General features: G+C 38.4%; 2 protein-coding genes across 3 annotated transcripts; one reads left to right on the plus strand and one right to left on the minus strand.

Moving 5' to 3' along the window:
• The first annotated feature begins 125 nt into the window (after window positions 1-125).
• On the plus strand, window positions 126-2,707 carry LOC131790283 (ryncolin-1-like). The gene is made up of 3 exons (XM_059107469.2): window positions 126-381; window positions 1,060-1,443; window positions 2,183-2,707. Exons 1-3 carry the CDS (start codon window positions 126-128, stop codon window positions 2,446-2,448), a joined length of 906 nt encoding a protein of 301 aa, XP_058963452.2. The 3' UTR covers window positions 2,449-2,707.
• A 1,847-nt stretch (window positions 2,708-4,554) lies between these two features.
• Window positions 4,555-20,177, minus strand: LOC131790282 (uncharacterized). 2 transcript variants are annotated; one of them, XM_059107467.2, is made up of 16 exons: window positions 19,627-20,170; window positions 15,836-16,081; window positions 14,935-15,616; window positions 13,959-14,362; window positions 13,476-13,551; window positions 13,170-13,366; window positions 12,625-12,763; window positions 12,250-12,505; window positions 11,550-12,052; window positions 10,934-11,136; window positions 9,165-10,062; window positions 8,442-8,533; window positions 7,875-7,943; window positions 7,274-7,372; window positions 6,888-7,092; window positions 4,555-6,307 (listed from the first exon to the last, which is right to left on the minus strand). In XM_059107467.2, the coding sequence occupies exons 1-16, from the start codon at window positions 20,068-20,070 to the stop codon at window positions 5,847-5,849; spliced, it is 4,974 nt and encodes a 1,657-aa protein (XP_058963450.2). In that variant the 5' UTR covers window positions 20,071-20,170; the 3' UTR covers window positions 4,555-5,846. The 2 variants fall into 2 exon arrangements, with proteins under 2 accessions (XP_058963450.2, XP_058963451.2); XM_059107468.2 differs by lacking the exons at window positions 4,555-6,307; window positions 6,888-7,092; window positions 7,274-7,372; window positions 7,875-7,943 and adding an exon at window positions 7,961-8,065 and having other exon boundaries at window positions 19,627-20,177.
• Window positions 20,178-20,721: the final 544 nt, after the last annotated feature.

The following is a 20,721-nucleotide window of genomic DNA, read 5'->3' on the forward strand; positions in this document are numbered from 1 at the left end:
TAATCCCCTTTCAGCAAAGGAAAGGTTCATTACATGACACGTTAAAGCGCTTTTCAGTTGCTCTTACCTACAAAACAGGTTCAAAACAGAGAGCTGTCATTGTTGGCTGCAAAGCACGTCTCAAAATGCTTCGGTTGTTTGCCTTATGCGCAGTTCTTGTGTCAGTGAACAGTCAAGATGTTGGGATTAATTCTGGACGTACTCAAAAACAAACCCTTCGTCCCAGTCAGGGCAAATCATGCAACATAAACAACTACAACAGTTTCTACGCTGGACCAAACAAGAAAGTTGAAAACCTTCTTGTTGACGTAAAGAGGCAGTTAGAAGAATTACAGAAGCAGGTGGCTCTTCTGACGAAAGACAACAAGACTAATTTAGATGGTTAGTGTGACACAATTCATAATTTTTTTGGCTCATGGAGAAATTCACCCGGCATAACCTGTTGTATATCGTTCTTTTGCTTCTTATTGCTCTACTGGCATAATTTTCAAATACTATTCTTTACGATCTACTTCAAGCCCTAATGATTCACCGATTCGCACTAAATTTGAGGCTCTCAATGGGGTGATGGCTTTTTTGGCTTAAAGTGAAAAGTTTGGTCAATTTACAGTTAGTATCTCTCCATTGTGGTCTCCAGAACATGTTTTACGGTTAACTCTTTTTACGACTTACGGTTAAAATTGGACAATCTTTACGGCTAACGGCTTAATTGTTTGTTCGTTTTACGGCTTACGGCTAACCGCAACGAGATCCTCGAATCTGGCAAGCGATTGGAGGCAACTAGATTGTAATTTTTGACTTGGCAGCGGGAACAATTCCCGTTGTCAGCAGTAGCACGTCTTATTCTTAATCTGGCTTACGCTCCTAAACAAGCGTGGAAGGGACCCCCCTCCATCTCCATCTCCGCCTGACTTTGATATTTTTGTAGGTTTTAAATCCCATGTTAAAGTAATATAATCCGGATTCATGTTTTTTTTTTTTTCTGTTTTTTCTTTTCAGTAAATTAAAGATTTGAGACAAATTCTCATGTTTAGTCAACTAAATCTTCTTGTATCATAGGAAAGCCCCGAAGCTGTGTGGAGATTTTTAAATCTGTACAAAAAGTCAGCGGTGTCTATACAGTTGACCCTGATGGTGCAGGTGCCTTTGAAGTGTACTGTGACCAAACAACAGCCGGTGGTGGATGGACTGTGTTCCAGAAGAGACAGGATGGCTCGGTTGATTTCTACCGCGACTGGGCTGACTATAAGAATGGCTTTGGTAACCTGAATGGGGAGTTTTGGCTTGGACTGGACAAGATTAACCGAATCACAAATAGTGAGAGATATAGGCTTCGAGTGGACATGGAGGACACTGAAGGAAAAACAGCTTACGCCGAATACGACATGTTTTCAGTCACAAGCGAGAAGACGAAGTACCAGCTGAGCATCGGGACTTATTCAGGTCGGTTTTCTTTCTCTTTTGTAATATCAGGAATACCTTGAATTTCATTTTTGATGCTTTGAATTACTCAAATAACTTTACTTATAGACGCGTAGCTTACTGATTTTCATTGACATTTAACCACGAGAGATGGGTAATAACAACACCTCCCCACCCACACACACTCGCACACCCCCGAATAAAAGCCTCAACATATTTTGAAAATTGAACTCTGAATTCGGAGATGTGAAAAAGACATTGAGCTATGTATTTTTTTCAAGCGAGTTTCAAATTGTCCTGATTAAGCTTCGCGAAGCTGCTGTTTACCTAATAAGGCCTCTAAAATCTTCGTTGAAGAAGGCCAAGAATGTACAAAACTCAAGGACAGAAAAGTTAAGTCTAACGAAAACTCGACTGTAATGAAATTAGTTTTTAACAAAATGCAAAATATCTTAAAATAGGTTTTGGTTAGTCATCGTGGTAAATAGCACTTTCAAATAAGAAATGCAAATGATCACATCGTGGGACAAACGGTTATGTTTCTCTTTTGAAAATGTAAAAAGTTGTACTTTAAAATGCTCATCTCCTGCACTCTCCTAGCTGTGAATTCTGGGTGTATGCTGGTTGCAGGCATTTTCCGTATTTCTCTTTTCGAAATCTCATATTTTTTCTCAGGATTTTCAAAAACCCGATAAGTTCCAATTTCCTTCCTTTTCTTTTCAGTTTAAAAATTAACTTTCAGCCTGATTTGTTACTACAGGAGATGCTGGAGATTCTTTGAGTAGCCACCGTGATGCAGCATTTTCCACCAGAGATCAAGATAATGATAATAATGGAGGCATCAGCTGTGCTGTGTCTTACAAAGGTGCCTGGTGGTACACAGGCTGCCACTCATCCAACCTAAATGGGTTTTATTATCATGGCAAGCACTCATCTTATGCTGACGGTGTCAACTGGCAAGCTTGGAAGGGTTATAAGTATTCCTTGAAACGCGCTGAAATGAAAATAAGACCGAGTAGTTTATAGTGGAAACTGCTGCTGTGATTTTTGATAAGTTTGTAACGTGATCATAAATGGATATCTGAACGGTTTTTTTACAATAAAATTGTTATCAAATAAGATTAGAGCTATTTCAATTGAGAGTCGAAAGTAATATGAAGTTTGCATTGGTTTTGCTTTACTTTGCTCTTCTCATTGACTTTTAAGGATGTTTTCTTACGCTCGTCGCTATCTATTGTATGTGTGGTTGTGAGAAAAATAATAAAACCTGAACCTGTCCAGTTAATTTTTCAACGATTGGCAGATTTATGTCGAAACGATTCGCCCATTCGCTCTCGCAGTATCACGCGACAGAAATTTCGAGCTCATAATCCAACTTTTAGTCAACTAACAACAGCAAAAGGGGCAGCGGAATCTTTATTTCTGATCCAAGCCTTTTGATTACTAACAGAAGATCATTGAAAAGGATCGCAACGCAAATTAACTATAGCATGCTATCAAGGGTTTTGAAAATCCATTGGTCACCTGACTAATTGAGTTCACAGTCGAACCTGAATTGATTCTGACCCTTTACATCGTGTTTCATCTTGATACAATCATCAAAAGGTTCATCCTTTGGAGATGCTTTGAGAAACAACAATTAGGGCTTCCTTCGTCTATCCTTTCGTGGGAAACTTGAATCACTTCAACAGTCTGTATTTGCTCATTACGAAAAGTAACTTACGCTCCTAAACAAAAGTGGGACCCCCCCCCCCTCTCCTTAGTCCCCTCAGTTTTAACTCGTTCGTGCTGAAAGCAATGAATGAGTTATTGTGGTGAAGCAGATGTTGACGAAAGTTGTCGACCGTGGACGGAAGTTGTATTCCCTGGGCGGAAGTTGTATTCCCTGGACGGAAGTTGCATTGTGGCCCGTGAACAGAAGTAGTCTCGTATTCTACCCCTCCCCACTTAGTAAAAGTCACATAATTTCGATGAAGCTCAGAAACTCGCGCGGAAAGAAATGAAATGTTTGTATGATTTAATGAAAATAATATCAACAAATCACATTTCCGAACTTCCGAAAAGGCAACTTGAATTTAGAGGCCGAAATGTTCACACTTAGGTTCATTTCAACACACATTGTGACCACGCAGAGGGGTATTAGAGGCAGCCTTATTGTTCAGCTGTGCATTTGTGTTCGTCTTCATTTGGTATAAAGTGATCATTGCTCTATCATTGTGCTTGTCCTCGGGAGCTCTTCAATATATAGCCCACACATCAATCGTAGCGGCTAAGATAGTCTCACTAAAATTTTTTTTCGAGACCCAATATTTCGGTCCGGACTTAAGGCTCGCTCAAACAAAAACAGCAATACTAATCCGGTCAGTACAAAATGCAGACTGCAGACCGCGAACAAAATGCAGACTAGGTACAAAATGTAGATTGTAGACCGGGTACAAAATGCAGACAGAATTTATACTGTTTTTTGGTTTGATACGTGATAACATGTCATCTTACAACTTACCGAGCGTCACGCAATCGCTTTTCCGCGATCATCTTTCACGATTGTTTGCATATATTCCTTGCCCGTTTCTTGATCACAAACACAGAATTTACTGACTCAATAAAAGTAGGTGTAGATGTAGATGTAAGTGAGATGCCACTACAACACGCGCAATATTCGAGAAACAATTGACAGCTTTGCACGTGGGCCATGAGTTTCATCTTTTTAACCGATATGTGTTCATTTTGATGAGAAAAATGCGAACCGAGACCAAAACTGTTCCTTCGACTTGATATATTTTCAAGGTTCAGGGGTGTACACACACTGATTTTTACATATGTGCCTTATATTGTCATTGGCTTACATGAGGAACCGGCCCCACAAACACATACACACACACACCCACACCAACAAAAAGGACACTGTCTGCCTAATGACCTCTATCCATCCCACCTCCAGCCCACACAATCTTTTTTCCAATTCCCATCACGACGAATACACAAGGTTTCTTATCACACAACTGCCCAAAAATAAAAAAAAAAATTATTCCAAAAGTCTTGAAAGTTCACATAAACCGAATTCAACTGTACCTTTATTCAGCAAGTCCAAGAAATCAATGCAAACTTAAGCCATAACATGAATGAGATCCAAAAGCCCTTTGATTAAATTTTTATAAGTATCAAATCCCATTTTGATGTATTATCATGCAGATCTTAGGTTTGTTTTGAATAAAAATGGCTTACTTGCACTCGTAATTTAGCGCTTTCAGAACACGCGGATGGAACACTTAACATGCTCCTGTTTGCAACTATGCCCGTTGGTAATGATTGTGAATATATGAAAATCATATATGTGCACTACGGTTAAAGAAACGAATATAGAAGCGATCCTCGCAGTTATGAACACTACTGAACTAGTAGTTGAAATAAGGCCTGAAAAAAAAAAAAAATTCAGGCCCGCTCGGGATTTAGGTTTATTGATCATGACTTTCATTGGTTTGCACGTGTGGTTAAAGAGGCCACCTCAATACGTAAGACGTCATCCTAGAAACATCAATAGAGAATTCCTGAAGTACGAATGCCTATTATCAAAATGCACAACAGCCGATCAGTAGCAAAGCGGACATATAAGGAAACAATATCGATGAGGATCTAAATACATTAGTGACAGCGCGCCAAAACACACCAATAACAGTAAGCCAAGGTGCTGTATATAGTTCATTGAATTTGAAGTAATATTCTTGTAATGTCACAGAAACCGGAACCACGTTACAATGTTTCCGTGCAAAATACAATGTACATAGACATGTATCAAGTAGGTGTGGTTCTATTTAATGGAATAAAGGTTGTTATCAACATTTTGTCCGTGAACCTCTGTTCATCGAAGAGATTGGATTGTCAATTAGAATTTGATTAAGGTTTTTGACTGATAAGTTACAATGGGGGCAAAAAAAATTTCCATGCGCCTCAAAGGTGATGTTCTCATCAGTAATCGTTTGTCGCCTAGCCAAGCTAGTTCTTAGTTGAATCTATTTTGATCCTGACGCTCTACATCGTGCTCCATCTTATTATGATCACAACATACATTTTCGAGCTACGGTCATTTCAAAACTGGTTATAAGTAATAACCAAAACCTTGGGGGGATACATGTGAGAAGCTACACTCGTGGGGTGTTCTTAATGTCACTCAAGGAAGGAGTGAAAACTTGCATAGAATTCTATTTTGACTCTTGATTACAAAATAAAATTACCTGATAAGTGAAAATTAAAACAGATAATGCGCGGTTTTTTTTTAGTTCATTATCGGGAAAGAACTGCTTTATTCATTTATAATTGTTACCCGACCAAAGAGGGAAAGTGGCTGAAACAAAACTGCTTGTTGCCCCTAATTGAAGTTGATAACATTGATTCTGCTTCACAATTCACTCATGTTTCAACGATATTCACGATGTTTGCTGACTTCGTGGAGATTCAGCAGGAGCAACTTTTGTACTATTCATCTTCCAAGGTGCGCGCGCTAAAATATGAATTAGTGTTTTAAAGCGATGGCACAAAAGAGCTAAAAACTGTATAGCGAATATTCCTCCATAAATGGTTAAAAAACCAAGTCCGATGATGTCCACACCTAAGATTTTGAGATCCTTGTGCCGGACCAATGCAAGAATGATAATCATCCACAAGGCATTACTAACGCCAAAAACCAGCAGAGTTGTATTTCTAAGTTCTACAAGTTTTCCTTTAAGCTCGGACGTCTGATCAAACGCACTCATCTCAGGAATAAGGCACTCTTGTCGTAAACCATTCCAGAAGTTGTACTCGTCACCTCCGTCTGAATTATCCACATCCAAGAACTTTAACGGAAGACGATCCAGCTCATTCCTTGTGCGCCGAATTTTCATTTGTCCTGAAATGAGTAAGAAAACATTGATACATAAATCATTCTAAACCTTATGCAATTGTTATAAGTTGATGGTAACAATAATAGACAATTTAAATGGAAATTATTCTTACGAAACAGTAAAGGATTGAATCTCCACCATTTAAAAAGTTATACCAATATCTTTTCTACCAAAATATAATCTGCGGCTCTGCATAGCAGGCAGCCAGGATACAAAACAACATCAAATGACAACATTCGATCTTAAAATTTAGCCTATTTGCTGGTTAGCTTATTTCTGGAAAAGTCAAGACCCAGTCATAACTAATAAAAAAATCAAATGGTTTTAAAAGCATTCTTCTCCCTGAGATTAGAACATTCATGATGGACCACGAGTAAAACAGCAGCGAGTTCCATCTCCAGTCAGAGGAGAGGTAAGAAGCGATGAAATTAATGTATTCATGAGAACATCAGAAATCTTAGGCTAGGGCGTGTTTATCCTCCTGGAATAAGATACTCGACAGAAAAAAAAGAGAACCTTGTAAACCGTATCATAAGTTCAACGACTTATTACGGAGCATGCTTTACTCTATGGTGGTTAACACACCTCGATTAGGATATTGCAATTTGTTAATGAGAGATTTCAGTCGATTTAAATGGCCCGGTTTTCGGATGAGCAATGTCTCCTTAAGTTTCTCTTTGCTCATCTTCTTTAAATCCACCAAGTCGCTTGGTTCTGCATATCCGTTGGATCTGAACAAAGGCCAGTATTCTTCGAGACCATGTTCTTGTAACCAAACCTCGACGTTTTCCTGTTAAGTGACGAAAATTAGAAAAATAAAATCAATTAAAAATTGGACGAACGGAGGAACGTACGAAAATATGGGTGGATAGGTCATGGCCTGCACAAATTTTCCATGGCAAAAACATGCTCGATTAATAAATCAGAGGGTAGAAAGGCATTAGCTACGTTTTAGAGGAGGAGGAACTTACCGGAATGTTCTCTTCGATATCAATGCGCGGAATATTCTTGATATCTCTCATTAGTTTCTGTCGATGTCCTATATTTTGTATACCAATCCTTTCAAGGTCCTAAAATGAATGGATTGAGAAATAAAAACAACTTAATTATTGTTGCACATGTAGCCAAGGAGCTGGGAAAACGTGTTGCAGGAAAGTGGGTGCCCCTTGCCATGATTACATTCCAATAAAATTGAAAATGCGCTGCAGAAGCAAAGGAAGTATCGATGTATACAAAGCAAGTCTAACTACTTAGGAAAATATGAAGAACTTTTCATAACCATCGAGCACTGTAACAGTGAGTTGTAGTGTCTGATTTTAGCAAATGATTCGATCTTCAAACTGTTGAATTGCGAAATACTGTCATTTTCTGCTGCACTGGCTCAAAAGAGATGAAAACCTAGAAACCACGTCAAATCATGAAAAACTTGAAAAATCACTTAACTGTTGACGTATTACTCCAAAAGAACCAAGGAAAACCAAGAAATGCACAATATCATTTGTTTGTTTGGTTATTTCTTCTTTTGTTTTTCAAATCCTACTTGCCACTAGGAACTTGCCTCTAGGAACTTACCTGGTCGGTCATTCCAGCGATAAACTTTGCTTTTTCATATCCATTTTTGCGGAAGTTTGGAGCATAATCCTGTAATGATTCGGAGAACAATACAACAATATCTGCGGTCGAACTCAAACGCATAGGACTAGAGATGTAGAAGTTGGGCAACAGTAGTAAGGCCTCATCGGAATAGGGCAGCTGACGGGTGACTAGAATGTTATTGAATAAAGTGATCGTACCGTCTTTTATTCTACATTATCTTCGTTATCTCAACAGACTTATCATGCTTATATCTCATCTTATTGAATAACATTCAGTAATTTTTTCTTTCATGAAAAGAACAGAGTTTGAGGGACTGGGACGTGATTCGCTTTCTGTTTCGATGAGAATCGACTGAGTTTTACACGGAACAACTTTAGCTGAACGATCAGAAATTTGATGACGATGTACATGATTCTTTCTATATGTAGGAAAACAAAAAGATCTGGAATAGCAATAATTATGATAATAATTATAATAATAATAATAATAATAATAATAATAATAATAGAACCAAGAGCGTATTAATAAAGAAATTACTTTTACCTTCAAATCGTTAGGTATCCAGTCCTCTACTGGAGAATTTGGATCAGAGTGAGAAACTTTCTCGAGAGCTGACCCAGGGCGACTGATTTCGCCTTAAAGAGAAAAAAATTGAGCTGGAGAAGGGCATTATAAATCATATACCGTACTAAAAACCAAATGACGAGAAAATTAAGGTGGTTTCTCTCCTACTTATTTTGCTAGTTTCCTCCAACACCCAAGATCCTTAACTCGCACATACACTGAGCCTTATAGCTTCTCAAATATTTCGTAAATGAAGATTGTTCCATGGGAAGTGCGCACGAACGATTTTCATTCACGAGTTGCGATGCACCAAAAAAAAAACGAAAGAGTGAGCGCAGCGAACGAGTGAGTTTTTCGATGTATCTCAACGAGTAAATATTAATCGTTGAAGCACTTTCCATGGTATGATGTTTTTACTTCATACATACTTAGATTTTTTCTTACTGACCGACACATTTCAAAGACTGGAAGCGAACGTTTGTGAAAATACATCGTTCTTCCAATTAGAGACACGAACGATAGTGCTTCACAGTGCAAATCTCAATATGTGTGAAATAGCTTCATATTCTTTTCATATGAATTATCGCACAGAACTCATGCGCAATTTGGCATTATTAAAGGAAAAGAAAACACTGCAGTCCACAGCACTGTAAGGATAAAACGTTTTCTGTCGCATTCTTGATTCTTACGGTATATAAATACCTTCTGTTGGAACTGGAAGCTCGGCTTGAGATGTATGCGATCGTGAACTTATCTCCAATTGATATTCTGAGCTGTCCACAGTAATTGATTGCGACGACTCAATTTGTGTGGAAAATATCACAGGGATTTCGTGTTGGCTTTTCTCTATGCATGTTTGTTTGATCTGCGGATTCTCGGTGGGTTTTGAAGGTGTTCTTCGTGGAATAGCAGGGAGGACAAGTTTGGATGGATTTCTTGAGACGGAAATGGTTTTGAGACTGGCTTGAGACGGTTGTGTTTTATTTAAGCATGTTGGAAAGTCCTCAATGGAACGATTGCACACATCGTACTCCTTAGACATCCTTTCAAAATTATCTTCTTCGTCAATAGGTGCCATCTTTCCCTCACAATCATCAGCCCAGGCTTCTTGGACAGAGATTCGATTTTCGTTTGTGATATTTTCCTTATTTCCTGTCTGCGGATTAGAAGTTGATGGTATGACTTCATCTTTGATATCTTTATTTAAAGTGGTAGCAGGCTCAGACGATTGGCCGGATGGCTGTTTGTGGAACGTGGAATTTTCATTAGCATTCATCGCAGCAACATTGGACGGCGAACTTTTTGATGATCTGGCTCGTTTTTTTCTTGGGATCTCAGCTGCAGAATACATAACATCTCTATAGATCTCACTTACTTTTTGAACACAATCATCTTCAAAAACTGAACTCTGTTTGTGGCTCTCCAACTGTGAACCGTTTGCTGATCTCTTCTCGCTTTTTGCGCTCGGCACTCCATCTTTTGCTCTATATGTATCCATAACTGAAAGGCGAGGAACGTTTGTTTTGTCTTTCTCAGACACACTTTCCTCTGTATCAAGAACCACCCCTGTGTTCTCGTTTGCATCTGATGGTCTTGTTAACTGAAATTAATGAAAGCTCCTTAACATATCCAGTGTAACGAAAAGAAATATGACCTAACACTAAGTAAAACAGACGAAGGGAACCCCCTATGTTACGATATTATTCGCGGCGTACTTCTGTAAAGAAAACTCGCTAAGCTACGAAATTCCTCTCGCAAAAGTTTCTCCAACTGAATCTATGAGCAAGGGATAAAAATTGAAAGAGAAGCTATTTTTGCGAAAACTTTAGGGAGTTCAAAGTTTTTTTTAAGGTATCACTGTAACTTCGTTGTGAAGATAACATGAAACTTAAGCCAAGTTAGAGAGCGTCGAGGAACCTACATGGACTTTTGTACGCGCACAAATCTACTGCTTTAATGTTATTGCAAGCATAATTTGTGAATTTTTATAGTAAAATTAAGCCGGAAAATCAAATATTGAAACCTCGGCGCTGCAGCAACTGTTTGGAGCTCACTAACCGTTGACAACCTTTTTTTTTTTACTATTTTTGGCTGAATAAATCATTGGGTGATTCTCTTGAGCAGTCAGTTAAGAAACTATTGATTATAATGCTTACAGTAATCACAGTTAGGCCCAAAAACCCTAAAAAAGACAATTACCAAATATATCTCTCGAGTTTCCAGAAGTAAACCGTACTTTTCTAAACGTAGTCTGTCGCTCTATGTAAAAAGGGGGCAAGTTCTAAATAAACTTTGGGGCTGCGTCGGAGGGGGAGTATAACAAGGTATTTGGTACATATTATGAACTGAGTTAATAACATAAATAGGCCACCGTAAAGAGTTTCAAAGCTGACGTCTCGAGCGTTAGCCCTTCGCCACTCGCTCTGACGAAGGGCTAACGCTCGAAACGTCAGTGTAAGTACAAAAAGTACCTTGCTTGAGGAATTTGAAAGTTCCACTGTGATATTGGTTCTCCCTTCTATGATGCTTCCATCTTTTGTACCGTGATGTTTCGGTCGGATTTGTTCTGACTCTTCTTGATATTGGCAGCATTTGCAAACTCTCTTCAAACAATTCCAAAATGGCCTGTACCAGTCGTCTCCGTCTGAAGATGTGGACTTTCCTTCTCGTGTTCCTAAAAATACAGTGCGGATTATGCTTGTTTGTTCTCATTTGAGAGTAAAGGTTACAACTTAAGTAAACGCATGACACACCAACCTCCTCCTGCTTCAATTTCGAAAAATAATTCACTTACAACTTGAGCTAGGAAGTTTTTAAATTTACTTTTTTCTTACTCAGCCCGAAGACATCAAGCACGTAAAGAAATGGACATTTTATGGAGAAGTGGATTCTTCTTCATCTCATTCACAACAATGATCAATTTAACAATAGCCTCTAAGTGAGGCATTTATCTCAAACTGATTTGAAAGAGGGAAAAGATTTGCCCATTGTCTAGCCGTTTGATGTTTTTCTCATTTTCAATCAATCAAGTCAATCAAAGGGGAACAAAGTAATGAGAAAAATACTAATTTCTTTTCATTAACTTACCCCAGGACCTGTCGGTTAAATTGCAAAGCGAGTATATCGTTAGCAAAAGATAACCTGAAGGTAAGCAGAGGATATACCAAATTCCATGTAACAAACAAGTGAATTCCTTCGGATGCAATAGAGCAGAGGCTAAAAAGATGCTAGACAACCCAGCCAAGTACAGGGTGCTGACTCCAGCTGGCAGATAGTGTTCTAAAGGTTTCGGTGTAGGTGACAATGTTGTGTTTGGCTCTAATGTTGGTCCTAAAATGGGCTCAGCTCTCCTTTCTTTTAACTCATTTGAAATTTGAACAGCCACGCCAATGATGACAATGCACATGATCACAGCAAAAACAAAGGTCAGTATCTTAGCCGCTTTGAGTTGAACGTTTTGGGACGCAAATAAACAGACTAAGATGTAAGCAAGAACCAAAAGGCTCAGGAGAGCCACTGTAGTAATCTCGTTAATAGCAAGTCCTGAGAACACCATTCCACCTACTATGACCAGAATGACTGTGGAGGGTCTGCCGGGAAAAAAATCATACCGTTACTGTCTCGATGTAAATATACGTTACGTTTCGCTCGCTACAAAGGGGCATGAGGAAAAAAAATTCTCTGACGTTGAGGGCTGTGAAATAACTAGGATTTGTTTCGCTTTCTGTAATCAAGAATCCGAAAGTGTTTAGAGCGTTCAATTATTTGAATAAATACTTTAGCCTACCCAATAACTGTGGAGCAGACGAGGAACGTTTGGTAAAGAATAAATAGAAAAGAAATATGCTCGTTATTCTTCAGTGTCCGTTTCCACTCGCTGACAAGCAGAACAAGATTGGCTAAAGTGGATGGTGTCCATCGTCTACGTTGTTTGTAAAACTCGTCAAAGCTCTCTGGGCAGTAAGTGCTGTCTTCTGCTGCGGCGCAATATGTCAGTCGCCAGCCTCTTTGGATCATGAGTGTACACATCCAGCGGTCTTCACCTTATGGATAGAGAAACATATGAATTCTTGCCTGGTGGGAATTATTTTAATTGATCGAGCATACGAAGTTGATATGTTTCATTTTTTTTCTCACCGACTGGGTATGCAAACAAACTCACCCATGTCTTTCGTAAGAAATTCAAAGGCGTGGTCCACGCCGGTAGAATATGTAGGAAGAACATCTCGTACAGCCTGGCACCTGTACAAACTGAAACATCCGGGACTACACAGTACCGAACCAAGCATATGATTGGCCACCTAAACCGAGATCATAAACATTTTCAAATAACACATACATGAAACTTGTGAAATAAATGTCGATTTTTAATCATCAGAAGTCTGTGGACCTTGCCTTTCATGATCCTAACAAACGTCTTATGAATGTAATCAACCTAATATAATACGAACCAAAGGTTTGGGGAGGTGTTTTATTGCCAAATCATTGGTTCAGGTAACAATGAGAAGTTGTCGCAGTTCATCAACTGGTTACTGAGAAGTCTTCATTTTAATTCATAAATGGTTTTGTGTCCTCTCATCCAATTTTGCTCTTTAAAACCCATCTGAGACTATTTCTATCATTCTTGTCTTTTAAAAAATTTTAAGTCAATTTTATGGCAAAACCAACGGAGCTGAGATCGGTCTAGGCCCTTTAATAGAAACGAACCTTTTGAAACCAGTGTCCGATGGCATAGTCAAATATTTGATACCAAACAACAGGCCCATCTCCCAATGGATGGGTACGAGCACACACTGCACCCGTTTTGGGGTCCTCAGTGATCTGGTCAATTAACGCTTCAACAGACCAATGGGTAAACTTAACATCAGCGTCTGTTGTAAGGATGAAGCACTGGTCATCTTCCACTACAATATAAAATGCGGAATATGTTGTCACAAACATTCTATGCTAAATAAATGCATGCCTTTGTTACTCTGAACTGAAAGTTATTTAATTTGTATGTTACGAAGGTACCTCTGAGAAGTTCTTGTCGAAAGTCGAGGACGTAGGACATATACATTACTTGGCTCCATCTTTTCTTGTTCTTCACCTGTGTAAAAATGAAAGGACATTCTATCAATAGTATAGTGTTCGTGGCAGCCCACTCAGCGATAAGAAGCTAGTATGTATCTAAGTGGCTGGCTGCCTCACGCATTTTAGAAAATTGCAAAAATGGACCTAGCAATTTTGCAATCTGATGATTGAACACCATCTGAACGGTTTACGTGTTAACTTAAAGTAAAATGACAGGATAGAATCTGTTATGGATTACGGTCGGGTAGGTTTGAAGAACAGGTGGAGGAAAACTTTTGTTTTAAAGGTAGAACCGATTTTTTTTTGTTATTAAGATTTCTTCGCTTATTAACTTATATATTAATAGAGCAATTTCAAGTTATTTAGAAATTTGCCACTGGTGCATTTGAAACAAATACGGAAAGTTTAAAACCGTTATGTAACCTTAGCATTATCTTTAAGATGAATAGTGAAATCCATTCCGCCCTGAAGTTTCCACCTTAGCTGCATGCCGTATGGGGTTTTCATTTTGATACAATCCGTCAGACTCACAACCAACGTCTTTTCCACCAATGACACCAGCTGCAAAACATAGCTGTTAAGCACGTTTGCCCTGATACATCCATCGAAAAACACGTGTGACTCAAAATGTTTTCCTGATTTGGTTCTGTTTATGTCGACATCGTGTATAGAGCGAAGGAGTTGCTCCATTTCGTAGTCAGCCTCGTGGTACATTGTCGTACATATGAACACATGGATATTGTTTGATAGCTCGTTGTGTTTGTTGTGTTCCTCGTCACATGACTGATTTCGTCTGTTTAATAATAAGTACTGTTCAAGGCAGACACCTGGAAAAAAATAAAGTCTTGAATGGTACTCGAATTTCAACTGGAATCAACTGGTATCATTTCTGCTGAATTTTATATATTTGTCACTAAATGAAAGAGAAATTCAGTAAAAATGTTTCTGGAGAACGGCCTTCATTAGTAATTAGTTTTTAGACATATTCCAATACAACGATGGTTTGATTTGTTTTTTATGGATCAAATGTTTGCAGGAGAGGATACATAAGTTACATTTTTTACATCTGAGTTAAATTTTTTGTTGTTGAGTTTACATTTTTTGAAGGACTTAAGTTAAATACAAACGGTTTTAAGGTCGCGTGTCAACCAATTTAACAGTGACACATTTGCTACCACATATTGATTTCGAAAATACTGAAATATAATTATGAAAAATAGCAACGAAGCTATAGATGTACTCCCCTATGCCCGTGGGCAGAGTTTTGATAAGCAATTAGAAAACAACAACAACAATGATAAAGACAAAAAAAGAGTTATGCATTAAAATTGATTTTGCTTTCTCAATCCCTCTGCTCTAATATAGAATGAAAGATGAGAATGGATGCAAAATAACATACCATTGTAAGACGGAATCCATAGAAGATCAGATGCCTTTGCCATGATCTGTCCTTGACTCTTCCATGTGTAATAAGTGGTTGCAATGAACTGCGAGAACCACAGAAGGAACCCTGCCCCAAGAATGTAGCCTAGATCTGTTGATGCACTAGGTAATGGTAGTGTGCTTATTTCACATATCCTTTGGACTTGCATCACGAGGAGAGTAATCGGTGTTGCCAGCGTTAACGGAAGAGCGTATCCAATACGTTGCATGCAAAGAGAACAGCTCAGCCAACCAAAATGATAACCAAAGAAACTCGCAAAAATATGAAGCATGAAGTAGGTTGTTGATGGATTCATTGTTGTCATGGCTTTAAAAGTGTCGTAAATGCTGTCGAGCTCAACAATATCGTAACTTTTGGCGAACGTCATTGCAATCAGAGGTGTGAGAAAAAGTTTCCAAAACGAAGATACAATGGCCGCCTTTCCTCGGGCAGTTTTTATCTTAACAGGAGGACCCCTGCTAGTTCCTCGCTCTTCATCATTGTTGCTTAAAGAAACGCCTGAAACATAGTGTTCTCTTAACGTCGATTGACTGTGTTGTTTGCTTCGTATTTGGAGTTTTCTAAGCTTCGGTGACCAAGCAATGGAAAGGAGAAAAAATGATACAGGAATGCCAATCTGTCCAGATAAGTCGGGTACCTAAACGAAACAATCAATAATAAAGATAGTCGGTCCGAAATGTAATTCCAGCTTCCTTCTGAGATAGCCAGCGAATACATCATTCGGAAGAGTTTATCGTCCGCAATTAAAATTCACAAGTAGATGTAATGTTAGGAAATAAATTTCCTCACTTAAGACATTTTATCACATTCTTGCTTTCATCTCGTATAAACTAAAAGATATTTTATGATTAGTTACCTTTATAGAGAGCATGACAATGCCAGTTATGGCTGAGATAGCAGCTGCAGAAAACTTAATAACATCCAACTTCCCTTGACAAGTTTGCCATTGTGATCGCGATTTGAACGCTTGCCATATCGCCGGTGCCACACTTAAACTGCACATAAGCAGCACAATTACGTCGGTGTTAACTGGTAGAACAGTCACCATCACCACGGCAATATAATTAAGAGAAATCGCTTCTAGGGCTCCGGAAACCAAAATCTGTAATAAAGTGAATTCTTTTACATTTAGAAAGACATATCTTAAGGCCACATAAGCAGATAACTTAACAAACTAGATTTACAATAAAGTTGGAATATAACGCGCGCTGTCATTGGTTGAAAGAGCGTGCTCTATGAGAGTATAGAGCAGAGAGCTGAGCTAAAGCTTTCACGCCATCTGCCAAATTGTACTATGTTTGACCTTTTCCGGGACTTCTTTTTAGCTTTCTTCCGATAATTGAAAGTGAAATTTCGGAACAAGCGAGCTGGCAAGTAGCAACAGAAGAATCAAATAAAGCTTTGTAAACATACCAGTCGCCGTAATTTACGTTATTAAAACGTGAGCAGATTCGAAAATCCTCAAAGGAAAAACAAAATAGACATTCCGAGTTTCAAAGATTAATTCACGCTCAGTTAGATTGCAAGCTTACGTACGGAAACAAAAAACACAACTAACACTCATATAGTATATAAAGTTCAGTGTTCAAAAACAAAACAGAACAAAACAGAAATGATGAAAAATATAACCAACTGGCATAACTGTTAAAATTCATTCTAATCATGACAGTGTCTGAGCGAATATCATCATGCTGAAGTCCATCGCGGCTCGCCCGTCATGGTGATCTCCGGTCATCACAGTAAAGCAAGCCTCAGAAACTACATCGGCCGCCCTTCGAGTGAAAAAATAAGAGCTTTCTCTAATATCCTTTCCGATGCATTGAATGGAAAGTCACATCTGTCATTGCAGCCGAGTTTTGCCGCGCTGTCATCCCGAGCGATCTTCGTGTTCCGCTGAATTCGACTGTCGTTCATTCAAAAAATATTCGCCCTGAACAGTTTGTTTTCTACCTTGTCATGTGAAAAAACTCGCGTGTTTTTATGAGCAAAAATTCGGCTGAAATTCACTGAACATTTTACTTCAAGATTCTGTATAAGAGACTTAAAAACTTCAGGCAAAAGTGTTAAATTATTTTAGTTTATAAACTATCGCAGAATGTGAACTTTGATGGTTTTTGAACTTTGATGGTTTGACACTTTTGACAGCTTTAGTCTTGTACAGCCAATCAGATTATTTGAACCATTCTAACAGGGATTCTGATTGGCTTATTGTAGCGTGCTTTATGAGAGTATAGAGCATGCTGACGACATTGTTGTTCGCTTTGGAAATAAAGTTTGTTTTGAAAATTGAAAGTAATGCTCGGGGAATTTAACGGATTCTTTATTATAAAACAAATAGAGAAGCCTTGACTGTGCTCGGTTCTGTAATAAAGCACTCAGGAAGCGGCTAGAGCACTCAAGAAGTGGAGCGAAACACTCGACTACGTCTCGTGTTTCTCCCTACATTTCTTTCGTGCTCTAGCCGCTTTCAGCGTGCTTTATAACAGAACAGAGCACAGTCAAGGCTTCTCTATTTGTTAAATAGGCAGTGAGGTACTAATCATGTAAACCGTCTACAAAATATTTCTCCATTATTTCATTGTCCTTCACAGAGTCAAAAGGCCGAAAAAGAAAATGGGTTGATTATTTCTTGTTTGCTTGTTTCCTGTCGGTTGCTTTGTTGAATGTCAATATTAATGAATAACTGATTGGTAAAGAGTATATCAAGCTTTTAAGTGCTCGACAGGAAATCGGGGTACGATTGCACTTACTGATTCCTTTAGATCCATACAGCTTAGTGTATATAACCCACATTATACCATGATTCTGTGTTGGACACGAGATACCCAGTTCTGTTCAGTATTACGACATTTTTGGAGTAAAACGGCTTTCCTGCGTAAGCCATTCCACATTGTGCCATGGCAGAGGATCAAGAGTGATATCTGAACACGAATATGACTGTTTTACTGCAAGAGGCTTGTTTTCATTCATCGATCGACATGTGTTTGTGACAATTTTTTTTTACTTTTGCCTTTTGAATAGAACAAGAAGTGTTCATTATTTTATATACATAGTCATTGGGCGGAATCACGTTTTTGATTCATTTCAAATTCGTAAAAAATCATTACGACAAAACCTAAAACAAGTCTCATCTCGAACTTATGTAATATGTTATAAAGCGATTTTTCTCTATGTCAAACTCTTATCAACAACGGTGTTCAGGCAGCGAGCCCGTGCGACTCTAAAATTATTGTTATGAAGTGTCTGTTGGCGCGACTTCCAGTAAGAAATTAGTTTACACCTTCTGCAACTTGTGTTTGCCTTAAATGGTAACTTTTTTAAGCCGATAATATACTTCCTTGAAATATACTCGAACTTTTGCGTTTCTTTTACCCTAAAACAAAGGGCAATAGAGCTTTTCATGATAGGCAGTCTCATCACTTAGTATATTATGACAACTTAGTCAAAACAACTTAGAGACATCAAAATGCTAAACATAGCAGCATACCAAAACAGTCCCATCTAAGACACTTTGATTGACGTTTTTGTCAAGACTTAAGTAATCTTTTTGCTTTCAATTCTTCTCTGTTAGCCACAAAAATAGCCTCAGGCGCGTTAAAATTTATTGTTTCTGTCATCTCAAAGGAGGAATGAAATAGTATCGTAGAAGTAAAACCTCTGAATCCAATATTCATAAAAGCAAATTAAACCACTTATGTAAGGCTAATGCATAATGCGTCGCTGGGGGTATTACAAAATAATTTATGTTTTATGAGCTGAGTTGATAGTGTAAATGATAGATATATCATAGACATCGAGATGGACTGGTGTAAAGAGTTTCTAAAGCTGACGTTTTAAGCCCTAGCCCTTCGTCAATGCATTATCCACTCATTTAGTAAAACCAGATTATCTTATAATGCATGAATGATTCGCTTTGAAATCTGGGTGAAATTAATGCATATTTTATGCACAACAAACAGCAAGATAATTGCAGTCTAATTAGAGGTCGGAGCGTTTTTGTCTATTCTGCCATTATATTTCGTAACAGGTAAAACTGAGTTTTAAATGAGTGACTGAAGATGATTGCCACTATCCTTATAGTACAATTGCCATAAATTTAGTGAATTCTTCTAAGTTTTCTCTTAAAGTTATTAATTCACGGAAGTGGAAGACAAGCAATATTTCCCTTTGCCAAATAGTTCAAAGATCGATTTTTGAATGTAACGGTGATAAAACAAGTTCTTGTTGTCCCAGAAGAAAAAGCAATGTCGTGCTATTGCATACATCTAAAACGTTCGTGAGATCGCGGGCAAAGACAAAGCGGCAATGGCGCTGAGTACATGGCCAACATAGCGCGCATCATATTAGAAGGCTTCGACACCGACATAATGATTTTATGATAAAATTATTTTCACAGTTTATCAATTATTATTCTTTTTTGAATCGGTTCAAATCGCTAGGTCAAAAGCCTTCTTTGCAAATATATAGGTAGCATAACTACATCTTTGGCAAGGAGTTTGATACAAGGTCAAAGGGAACCAGCATTTTGAAATGTTTCCGTAACTTCAGTAGAGCTTCAACTCGCGTGGCCTAACTGTGACCATTGCTTCAACTACATCTCTTATACCATCTATCTAGCTACAATTTGGAATTTATAATTACACTTACGATAATAAATCCTTGTTTTGTTGGCCATGGTCGGCTTTTTCTCCTCAGGCTTGTCCAAATGGCGTAAAGTAAAGATGCCGCCTGTGGTATCACTAAAGCGAGCACGAGCATCATCACCAACGCCTGTTTATTCGCCCCTGCAGAATACTCTGCTGCAGTGTTCGTTTTAGTTTCTTGTGCACTTTTAAACTGATGCCCAAGAACCAGCAAACAAAGCTTGCTAGTCACAATACAGAATAATACAGCCAAGAAAATTAGAACTGCAGATATCCATTTCAAGATGCATATAAAGCCGTTGAAAAATTGACCATTTTCAAGCTTTGCGCTCACGACTGACTCAGCAGAATCTTTCCTTTGCACCGTGAATCTCTTTCGAGTTCCTTCGAACGGAGCCATGTTGGAGACATCGAGGTGGTCGTTGACTTGAGACATCAGAGAGAGCATCGCTTCAACAGTATTTTACTCGTCAATGAATTAATACCGCCCAGGGGTGAGCATAAATTTTTAAGTCCTTGTTACCCATGCATGAGCCCTTACAGACGTCTATGTCAATCATATGCATTAAACTTAATCATAGATGACGTAGAAATTAAAATAGTCTTAATTTTTCTCTTAACAACGAAGCTAACCAAAGCATAACCTTTTCGAAACGCTTGATACAGCAAATGTTTACTTCTTGGCCCGTAAAGTTATAGCGAATCACAGGATTTCTGTAGAAAGAACTCTATAAAACAGGAAATAATCCACAAAAGCTTAAACAGCGAAAACTAAATTGTCGGCGATTCTTAACTAAAAGGAACCCTTTCGCAATCATATCAAAACCACTCAGTCTCGGAAACTAGTCTACCGCCATTTAAGGGAATTAAGGCTCCATATAGATTCTGTATAAAGCTCCATATTTTTCTCTCCGGGTTCTATTTTAAGTGCCTTTGATTTTGGCATGGCTGTCTTTAGAGGATAATATTCTTGTTGGCTAAAAGATTAATACTATACTTAGGTACTTTGCCCTTCATCGAGACGATGGCGGTCAATCCACCTGTAGACAGAAGATAATTTATTTCCGCATTTTAAGGCAAAAGAGTGCATAGCTTGGTC

The sequence above is a fragment of the Pocillopora verrucosa genome, chromosome 1, assembly GCF_036669915.1.
Source record: "Pocillopora verrucosa isolate sample1 chromosome 1, ASM3666991v2, whole genome shotgun sequence".
Lineage (NCBI taxonomy): Eukaryota > Metazoa > Cnidaria > Anthozoa > Scleractinia > Pocilloporidae > Pocillopora > Pocillopora verrucosa.

Excerpts from the sequence above, each read along its gene's own strand:
- LOC131790282 (XM_059107467.2), bottom strand. The coding sequence starts at position 20,070 with ATGCTCTCTCTGATGTCTCAAGTCAACGACCACCTCGATGTCTCCAAC. Across the intron at positions 12,053-12,249 it reads GTCTGCTCCACAGTTATTGG|ACCCTCCACAGTCATTCTGG; the intron begins GTAGGCTAAAGT and ends TTTTCCCGGCAG. Across the intron at positions 8,534-9,164 it reads GCTTCCAGTTCCAACAGAAG|GCGAAATCAGTCGCCCTGGG; the intron begins GTATTTATATAC and ends TTTCTCTTTAAG.
- LOC131790283 (XM_059107469.2), top strand. The coding sequence starts at position 126 with ATGCTTCGGTTGTTTGCCTTATGCGCAGTTCTTGTGTCAGTGAACAGT. Across the intron at positions 382-1,059 it reads CAACAAGACTAATTTAGATG|GAAAGCCCCGAAGCTGTGTG; the intron begins GTTAGTGTGACA and ends CTTGTATCATAG. Across the intron at positions 1,444-2,182 it reads GAGCATCGGGACTTATTCAG|GAGATGCTGGAGATTCTTTG; the intron begins GTCGGTTTTCTT and ends TTGTTACTACAG.